The 10,593-nt window shown below is 37.4% G+C and overlaps 1 protein-coding gene across 1 annotated transcript in view; it reads left to right on the top strand.

Moving 5' to 3' along the window:
• Positions 1-9,803, top strand: part of OTULIN (OTU deubiquitinase with linear linkage specificity) — a 12,625-nt gene extending 2,822 nt beyond the window's left edge. The window contains exons 4-9 of the mRNA XM_010132558.1: positions 2,306-2,379; positions 3,202-3,296; positions 4,537-4,680; positions 6,827-6,952; positions 7,969-8,238; positions 9,494-9,803. Coding sequence (XP_010130860.1) covers positions 2,306-2,379; positions 3,202-3,296; positions 4,537-4,680; positions 6,827-6,952; positions 7,969-8,238; positions 9,494-9,688 — 904 coding nt within the window. The 3' untranslated portion in view covers positions 9,689-9,803. The remainder of the gene's footprint in view (positions 1-2,305; positions 2,380-3,201; positions 3,297-4,536; positions 4,681-6,826; positions 6,953-7,968; positions 8,239-9,493) is intronic.
• Positions 9,804-10,593: the final 790 nt, after the last annotated feature.

Raw genomic sequence — 10,593 nt, 5'->3', positions numbered from 1 at the left:
TCAGCAGTCTGATTGACTAGTTCAACAATTTATAAGTGTTTACATGCAATGCTATGGACTACTTTTTTTTCTTTTGTGCATTCATGTTTTCATTTAATTATCCTTTTCCATCTGTTATTTTCAGTCTATTGTCAAATAGTAATGGGAAAGTCTTTAGTTTCCACAGATTTACTTAACACTTGCTGTGGTAGAACAATGTTAAAATGCACTTTCAGCTCGGAAATGAGAGTGTCTGTGCAGGTGGATTGCACCTCTTAGCTGCCTTGGTTTCAAAACACCTCAGTTATTGCAGTACTTTGTTTGCGCTGGATGTTAATCTGTCAGGTTCTGGATCCACTGGTTCCATTTTGACAGCTTGGAGAAAGAAGATGGGGTAACATCTGCAGAAAGAACGTGGTGCTGCTTATTTTACATCAAACTGTTTTGAGCAACCTCACCAGTGTACTGAGTGAGCACTTCTCTTTGTGCATTATAACCTAGATGTGTTTGAGGATGTGTCCCAAAGTAATGCTTCCTCTGCCCCACCACCTTCCATGGGATCCCTTGTAGAAGCAGGTTTGTTCATGCTCAGAGAGGGGAGGCTGTTGCTCTATGTTTTAAATACTTACAGATGCGCTAGGCTGGAGCTTGCTGCTCTCAGATACTGAGTTTATTTCATAGTATTTCCAAGGTTATTTTTAAACTTTTCAAAAACCTTAATGGACCTTATTCTCTGCTGAGAAATAAGATTATGCGTGGAAATTAGGATTTGTCCAGTGCCACACTGTAACAAGGATAAGGTCTTGAAATAAGTATTTCTGTGATTTTTGTTCTCAGCAGGTGGTGCTCTTTGTGGAGTACTGTGCTTAATGTCTGTGGCATCTATTGTGTCTCTTTTAGTTAAGAATCATTTAGTATTGTTATGACTTGGACTCCAAGGAGCTGCCTGAACCCCCAGGAAACTCAGTTTGAAAGTTAAAGGTTTAAAACTCGAGTAAAAACTAAACTGTAGTTTCATATGACTGAACAGAAGATGACAGTTTCCAGGTATTAACCGACATTTGTCTTTATACTAAACATCTGGTTTGTTCTCCAGGGAAATATATGCACACGGGTTAGAAATGTTAGCTTTTTTAAGTAGGCTGGTTTGAATATAAAGAAAAAGAAATACAGAGACATAATTTATCAGTGTGTTATTTGAAACTTAATGAGAATAACCTACCGGCTGGTTCCATTAAACCCTTTCTTGCCCTGCAGTCCCCCGAACAGCTTGGCCTCTCTTAGCAGTGTAACATGGGGCAGGGTCACTGCCTTAATTTATTCCTGGTCTTTTGCAAGCACACTGGTTTGTTTTGTGGGGTTGTTATCTTTTTTTTTTCCTTTTCTAAATAGCAGACCAGAAGCTATTAATATTAGCTTTACACTTTTTTCTGTTCTTGTACTTTCTTCAAAATACAAATTTTCAATGTAACCTTCTTTTAGTTGTAAGCCTAAATGATAAAGTAATATGTTTGGTGGTGTATGGGGTTTTTGGAAGTATTTTAACCATGAAACTGTGATTTCTAAACTTTATTTGCTAGATGCAATTGTGTGATAAATGTCACTGTGCATAGAAACAATGTCCTTTTAGGCCATCATTTCCTCCCTCACGGTTACAACTTGAGTTCAAAATGTCTGTACATAGACTCAGATGGAGACATTTGACTTAAGGCTACTTACCTTGACGAAAAAGCCTGTATTATTTGGGGAAGAAATGTTTGTCTGGGTTTCAGTTAGCCTGTAGGCCGCAGTTTGGATCACACTTAGAATTTTGTTTTCCTTGAGTTTGTAACATTCAAACCAGCTGCAGATTGCTGGCTGCTTTACATCACGATGTTCTGTCATGGATTCTGCTCATCACTAGGCAGGTTGTTCAGCCCCGGTGGACTGTTGATGCAAAGCTCTGGTGAGTAACGCGTTCTTAGTTGCACGATTAGGTTGCAGTAGTTGTATAATCAGCAAATAAGGCATTTTGGCTTGTATCCTTTTCAAATTGTAAAATCTACAAATACAAAGGGACTTTAATACTCCGTAGTCTCCATACAACTAGAAGAAGAGAAATTTAGGCAGTGATTCATTACCAGTGTAGATGTCACAGGTAAGTAGAAGAGTTGAGAAAATCGGCTCCTGTTGGCTTTGTGAAAATGTATAAGATGGAAGGCAAATGGAGTTGAAAAAATACCTGGAGAAAGACTTAAGTACAAGCCTGTGATTGTAAACAGGGGAAAAGGAAAATCACTATAACTCTTGTGCTGTTACGTGAAGTATGTGTTGATTTTTATTGCAGCGAGGAGGACATGTATCGGGATGCAGAAGAAATAGAGAGAGAGAAAATGCTACTTTGTGAGACAAGTTTTTCAGGTACATTCAAACTTCGTTTGATGTTTTAAATGCAGTATTACAATTCGTTGTAGTACTGTTTTTGTGATGATTTGTCATCCTCGTTTCCAAAGACCTTTGTGCATACGTCTCTGTGTGCAATAAAAGTTACTTATCATGACTGAGTACCTTGTAGAGTTTAATACACAAAAAGATTTATGTAAAACTATTTGCCTTTAGTATATTTTTTGCCATGTTTCTGTAGTTACTTTACAGGAGAATATGGACCCTTCGGAAAGCAGTCATATAACCTACATTATGAGTATTGTGTTTGAAAATTAGTGATTTTTAGTAGTCCCAGCAGCATTTGCTGCTGGGATTCCTTGGTGACCTTAGTGCTCTCTGTTTTGGAATGAAGGCTGTGGGGATTCCAAGAGAAAACTGTGTTTCTTCTTTCTGCCATTGTTTCTGGCTTATTCAGAAGGGTCTGTTATCTTTCTCCCTTGTAGTCCAGCTGCTGAAAAAAGCAGAGAAACTCTTGTCAAATGTTTTTATGATTGCTAAGAAGAGTACTTTATTAATTTCTAGTCTTTGCCAATTAATATTTTTCCAGAAGAGAGGAGCAGAGTGTTCTCTCTGTTGTTAGACTACATCCTTATTTTTGTTCACTTGCTGTTTTTAGAGCAAGCTGGTCTTTTTCCCTCTCCAATAGAAGTGATTCCTTAGTAGCTACAGATTGTGCTGCCAGCCTTGTTTGGCACCAATGTTAACTTAAAATGATAGAGTGTATTTAGAAATCTAATGCTTTTTCTATGTTGTTCTGTTTTCCTTCTCTATATCAAGTTATGTGTTTTGTTTTGGCAGAACATAAACTAAGTGTTGCACCTGAAATGGACATCATGGAGTATTGCAGAAAAGAATGGAGAGGAAATACACCAGTAGCTAAAATGATGAGAAAGGTATCAGTTATTTTTTTGTTGAATTTTTTTTTTGTTTTTTGTTTTTATTTGTAAGCTTTAGTAGGTGATTTCCTATGGGAACAATCTTTAAAACGGGAAATGTAATAGTGTTTTCCAGTGACTGGTCTTAGAAGTGGCTGGCCACTAGAAGACGGTTTGTTAATAGTTGTTCAAAACATGTTTTTTAGTAGGGATACTTGTTGATAGTGTAGGATTTTGACTGATACTGTTCTTCATTACTGTTTTCAGTTGAAGTTTTAAATCTGGTTTATTACCATAAAATGCTAATTTTGTGGGTTGTGGAAGCGACAGAACAGATTATCAAACTTTTTGTCAGAAGGCAATAACTGAACTTGGTAAATTCCATGATTTTTAAGATGGAGAGCTTTAATGCATAGGCTCTGTTTTTTCTTATATTTTTCCTGAACTGATTTTTTTAGGTTTTGGATTAGTTTTCTTACATTAATTTTGAGCTGCAGTGGTAGAAAAAGCATATGGTTGGTGGGTTGGTTTTGGTTTATTTTTTAACACTGTTTGAAAATCCAGTGGTATGTATGAGTAAACCTAAAAAATACTTTCCATAAATCAAAAGATCCATGTGTCACCTTCAGGAGATTAGGAAGAGAACTACATGTGCAGAGCATTGGCTTTTGCTAGGTTATCTGAAGAGACATACTGGGCTTCAGACACTTTCGACACTGCTGCTTCTGCTAAAAGTGTGCGTGTGGGAACTGCAGGGAGGGAACAGACGTGGTGAGGCATGTGTCAAGATATTTCAGTATAAACACGTATTTTCCCTGAGGCAAAAACAAACTACATATGACACATTGGGTAAATGGAATAAACTATCACTGAAACTTCTTGTAAACATGGTGTATTTTTAGGTTTATAGTCGTGTGTGTGTGTGTGTGTTTGTATGTTTGTATTTTTTCTTTTTTAGAATTATGCGGGTTAGCTAATGATATTTCTGTACTGTCATCAAGTAAATGCCACAAGCAATCATCTCCTTATTTCTTTGGTTTCTTGTTTGTTACTTAGCAGAACTAAGGAAGTTTTTTTCAAAGCATAATTTGTGACAAAAGCATTCAAACTTCCAAAAGGGGTAGTGGATCAATCCCTGTTTTTTAAAATAACATTAGTATTCGGATGCTAATATTCCAATATCTTTTATGATACCAGTGCATGACCTTAAAACGTTTTATTAATGTTTTCATGTTTTTTGGATTTTGTGTTTTTCTAGGGATATGAAGCAGTTTCTCAGAAGTTTGCATCTATACGGAGAGTACGAGGTGACAACTATTGTGCTCTCAGAGCAACCCTTTTCCAGGCACTAAGCCAAGCTACCCAGTTACCAAGCTGGCTGCAGAATGAGGATTTTACTATGGTACATGTCAAACTCTGATATTCTGACAGTAGAAGAATGTTGGTTCTAACTTGTGGATAATTTTAGGATCTTATTTCTCTGTTATGCTCTATATGCTCACTTCTGGATATCCCTTGAATTGAGAAGTGGTAATGTTCAGTTTTGTTGTATGTTTATGTGTTTCTTTCAAGTTGGAATTGGGTCCAGGTCCCCTTAGTTTCCAGTTCATAATGTGTAAATCTTACTGCAGTGCTGACTGTAATGTAGTTTGTCTGTCTTCATCTTGCCCTCTGTGTTTGTTCTTGCTGCATGTAATGTGGCAGTAAGAGGTTTCCCGCCACCACTGGTAATAACAAAATATAACTTATTCTAAGCACATTTCAAAAAATCCCCCAGCTTTTCAGTTACCATATATATTCCTGTGTGTATTGCCCATGTCTTAAATGTTACTTAAAATGTAAGAGTGACTCCAGCCTGCCATGAAGAACAGTTTCTATGGAGCATTGACGGATAAGCAAAGCAAGGCGTCTTCCTAAGAGTAGGAGAAAAATTGTCTTGCGTCAGCAAAGTCCATTTGGTGATATCAGTAAGCGTGGAAGAAACATGTAAGATGCTGTCTGTGCACAAGTGGCCGGCTTCAGAGGAGCAAGGTTCCAGGTGTCCAGGTCACTGCTGGAAGGGCAAATGAGAAATGTCTGATGCAGACTCCGTGTTGTATGCTAACAGTCCAGGTAGAATCACACTGCCCTTGCTATCTTTCTGTCTAACTTCAGAGACCATCTTAAAATTTCCCATTGTGGTCTCACTGTCATTGGTAATAAACTTCTGCTGATACATTTTTGTAACTACTGATTGAAATATTTCTATGAAATGTTTCTTATTGCAGCAGTACATTGTAAAAAGATTTCCTTTTTATAAAAAAAAAAATCTCCCAGCTGACAACCATCTCCACAGTATCAAATTTATAGAAGGTAGTTTTCCCAGTGTTCATTTAAAGAATATGCAAACTTTTAAATGGAGCACATGGCAGGTTTTAATGATGTTCAGCTGTTTTTTTCCTATGGATTTATGGAGGAAAAGGGATGTGGTATTAAATGGATTGAAATGACTAATTGTTAATGGTAGAGGGTGTGTAGGAGAAATGTGTACAGTGACAGCTAGCAGTACAATTTTAACAAAGGTCTTTTGGTGGGGTTTTGTTAATTTAGAACTGTGTTTACATGAAAATTTCTAGTTGTAGAAGCTACTGGCCTATAATCTGTGATTATTTACTTCTATGTGTCCAATTGGCTTGGGATGCCAGGCTGGGACGGGGAATGACATACTTGGTTGCTGTTGGAGAGAACTTACTACTAATTTGAAGTCCTGATAAAATGAAAACTGTCTGGTAATGGCTGGTGGCGCATGTGCCGCTCTAGCCAAATATTTAATCCATTGTGAGACAGAAGTTGCTTTTCCAGTTCTAGCAGTAAAATGGATTAATAAATGAGGGTTAAAAAACTTGGCATGCAACTGCTAGGATGTCCTTCAAGAGAAGTGTAAAAGCTCTTAATTGAGCAGGTGTAGCATGTGAGCAGTAAAAGAGGCAGTTCTGGGGCTAAAGGATAATCTGCTGCATCAGCTAATCCCCAGATTATTTTCTTCTTTATAAGGTAATGTGTCCTGTAGTGTTTTAATTATGTTCCCTGAAAAGGAAACAGTTTGTGTATTCCTGACAAAGTAGTTTGCACTCCAAGATGTCTGGATTATCTAATGGATGCCATCATATCTTTGACCTTCTCTTCTGTTGGTTCGGGGACATTTTCAAACGCAGTCACTGTCACCTGTGGCTAGAGGGTTTTTTTTAATTAACAACAACAACAACAAAAAGCCATGAGTAACTTGGGGTGATTATTTTTTCCAGTGCTTATGTGTTGCTTAGATCTGGAAATAGTAATAGACCAGCATTCTGTTCTGTCTGTTAACCCAGCAAGTATTGTAAAGATACAGTTGTGTTCAGCTGTGGTCATCTTAGTATCACATCTGTTCAGCGGAACGTAGAATATGAGGGATCATGTTAAGGTGCAAAACAGTTTAAAAAACATTAATAAAATAATAATGTGCAAGTTGGTGTCTTTTCCTTTCAAGACTTTTGACTGAAGCTGCCTTTTCTTCTGTCACCTTCCAGCTCTCTGAAAACTTGCTGAGCAAGTATGACTGGATCAAGCAGTGGCAGCTGAAACAGAAACTGGGCAGGAAGATGGGAGAAATAAGTGATGAAATTAAAGAATATTTAATACTTCTAAGGAAAAAGGTTGGAAAAGTGTTTGTTTATTCTTGGTCACCTGCAAGTAAGAAAAATTATGAAGAGTTTTGAGTGTGTTGAATTTAGTGTAAGGATGCTTTTGCTAGTAAAATCCACTCTATGTATACTGCAGAAAAATCAAGGAGAGAATGTCTGTCTAGATCTGGGGGAATTTTATGGTCTTTCACTGCTTGCATTGGTCTGACGCCAGCATTAAATTGTAAAGCAGCTCTGCAGAAGACTGTTAGTTAGACAGGTTTCAGTGAAGAAATTAATGTAATGAAGTAACATTTTTGCCTCTTATTTCTTGTACTTATTTGAAGGAATGGTGTATACGATGGATAAATGCTGTTTCTACCTTGAGCAGGTCGTGGAAAGAAAAAAAAAATCCAGCAGAGTAATGCTGGAGTAATTTAAAAGGAGTAATTTTTCTTCTAGGTTAATGTAACAGGAAAATGTTTGTGCCCTTTCAGTGTTCATACTATATTATCTGTGAATATACGTACTGTATGTACCTAGTTCCTTCTTTCTCCTCCCTTTGAAACTCTGGAACCTGTTTAAAAACTCTTCAGTTGTCCCAGTGTTACTGTGTATGCACAGTCTCTTTTTTTGTTTAAGGCTTTAAAAATATTTTAAAGGCTGCATTCAAGCAGTTTGAGGGCTGGAACGGAATACCCATTCTAAGTAACTGAAATGTAAAGAATTTGAAGGATGTGAGATCTATGATTCAGAAAACAAAAACGTTATTACCTTATTGCTTATTGTCCCATGATAATACTTGTTTTGCCACCTTGCAACAATTTCCAGCATCCTCTTATTTGTTTTGCTTAAGGACTAATTTGAGCAAAACCAGACTAACTCAGCTTGACCTTGATAGGACTACAGCTGTGGGAATATTCTTGCTTTTAAAGAGCCCTTCATAAATTAAATTCTGAATGCCTATGCTGAACTTTTGACAATTCACAAGTGACTTTTTGCAGCTTTTGCACATGACATACGTTGTGTATTTGTTTTTTTTTTTATAGTGGCAGAGTATAAGTGAAATCAAGGGTCCTATTGAGAAACAAGAAGCTTGTGATAAAGTGTTTAAAAATGAAGAGGAGGAGTATAGTCTCTATGAAGCTCTGAAATTTTTGATGCTTAACACTGCCATCGAATTATACAATGATGATAAAAATGGAAGGAGAGTTCCTGTCTTTTCATGGTTACTGTTTGCACGGGATACATCTAGCAACCCTTGTCAGTTAATGCGTAATCACTTGAATCATATTGGCCACAGTGGAGGCCTTGAACAGGTAAGGAGAGGTTCTTATAGAGTTATTTCTCTGCTTTGGAGATTTTGGTTTCAAGTGGTTTGTGATATCACCCAGCTTTTGTTGGTCTGGCTAAATCTAATGGTGTACTGTATGGCCTTTTGTTGGGAAAAATAGAGCCACTTGTCTGTAGTAAGACTGTCTAAAGGCCTTCCTTTCAGACATCACTTTTTGTGTGGCAGCTGATGCTTGGGTGGCATTCTTTGGAAGTATGGTATTCTATTAATAGTAACAATTGTATTAGTCTCTTAACTGTTGGTGTTTTAAAAAATACCGTGATGAAAGCTAGTACTCAAATTATGAAGAGAAAATTGTGTGTAGTACATATTCTTGGTGAATACTGATTAAACTAATGGCAGTTACCGCCTTACACGTTGCAGAGATGGTATGCACGTGACAGAAGAGTCCCAAAACAAGTAGTTGTTCACAAGCTAGAAACACCCGTTTAGAGCAGTCCCATTGAATACAAGTGTCGTACTGCCTTTAAATTCACTACTTACAGGCAGTAGAAACATGGGAGTATTAGGTTTTGTGTCTATTTATTTGGTTAAAAATCTGTGGAATATAGTAGGGATGAGACAGGTAGCCGTTACTGTTAAATTAGCCGATTCGTTGGTGACTTTTTGCTGCAGTGTAGTCAATGTTGCCTCTTTTTTTTGTTAACTTGATTTATTTATTTCTGCTCTTTGTAATTAGATGCTCTTTGTAAATTGTTATTTGGAACAGGATATGCCTGCCACAGTAGTAGCCAAGACAGAAGATTTTCCAGCTTCTTTCTCTGAATTCCTTCTGATATCAACAGGCTTTGTAAGGGCTTTCCCTGGACTTTTTATTTGGCAAGAGCGTTCAGAGTACTCTCTAAGAGGGAAAGGATCGCTCCCTGAAACCCATTCTTGTCTGCTTTAGTGACTTAAGAGGATGAATACTGGTAGGACAGAATGTCTTTGCTACCTGTTTGTGGCAGTAGGGAACTGGGATTCTCTGTATAAAGTAGTTTTTTCTTAGGACTAGTATCCTGCTGTGTCACTGTTTGGTCTGAAGAGGTTCATGTTAAAGGCATGGCATATGGTCGAGATGCTGATCTAGAGATGCTTGTGTATATGCATTCTCACTTCCAATTTTTTTTTTCTCTGCAAAATTACATCTGGTAGGTATTACTTCATTAATTTTATGAGAAAAATGTTGTAAAAGGTATGTTTAATTTTACACCTCATATTTGTTCTTTTGTCCAATGTAGGTGGAAATGTTTCTCCTTGCTTATGCTCTGCAATATACCATCCAAGTGTACCGACTGTATAAATATAGTACTGATGAATTCATAACGATTTATCCCAACGACCCGGAGAAGGACTGGCCTGTGGTGACTCTCATAACGGAAGATGACAGACATTATAATATTCCAGTCAGAATGTGTGAAGAGACTAAGCTATGAACAAGTGATGTTTGGCAGAAAAACCTGTGCTGCTTGATGAGGTTTTCTGTGCCATTCTGAAACAAGAGGGTGATGAAATCTGCATTATTAAATCTGCAATAAGTTGAAATCCGTGTTATAAGAAGTTTACTTCTGAAATGAAATGTCAAATAGGTACTAGCTTGAAGAGTAAAAAATTTTGCAGAGTATGGTTTCTGTTGCCCATTAAAAAGGAAACTTCTGCAACCCTTTTTTTTGGAGGGGTTTACTCTGAATAGGAAATAGATTGTCATATGTCAAAATAGATTTACATCTTCTAAGAAGAGAAGTGAGGCTCTGTGGTGAGACATGAGCTGACCACCTGCTCCCTGAAATAATGAGAAAATAGTGATTTGAAATTTCTGGAAAGGTAACCTGGCAGTGTCCTGACTGATGATTGTAGTGCTGTTCAGAAGAAGTTGTAAATCTTGGGTCTGAGGAAGCAGTATAATTCTTTTGCAGTTGGAATTTAAAGGCTGCCATGGTTTATGCTATAAGAGAGTTGTTAGTTAAAGTTTTCTAATGCTTTGGGGGTTTTTTCTGACATGAGTATCTCTTACTTAGCCAGCCATCTGTTATATTGAAAATAAAGACCTCTTCCCCTTTCAGCGCCTTGAGAAGATGGTGGCAAAGACTTGATAATAAAGGACTGTAAAAGTTGTTAGGTCACCAATTCAACACCTGTGCAAGATTCTCTCTTCAGTTAAGATAGGACATAACCGCGTGACCGCTAACTTCCGTGTCTGTTCATATTACTGTTCCTATAACAACAATCCTCACTGGTGGCTGCTGTGGAGAATATCAGGATTTTAATTTGTCCAGGGAGTGCAGCAGATGGAAGTAAACTTCTGGTGCAACTCCACTCCTGGGAGGAGTGTGTGGGAGGT

The sequence above is a fragment of the Buceros rhinoceros genome, unplaced genomic scaffold (assembly GCF_000710305.1).
Source record: "Buceros rhinoceros silvestris isolate BGI_N320 unplaced genomic scaffold, ASM71030v1 scaffold24293, whole genome shotgun sequence".
Lineage (NCBI taxonomy): Eukaryota > Metazoa > Chordata > Aves > Bucerotiformes > Bucerotidae > Buceros > Buceros rhinoceros.
The sequence above is the reverse complement of the archived record's forward strand: the minus strand, read 5'-3'. Positions and strand labels throughout refer to the sequence as shown.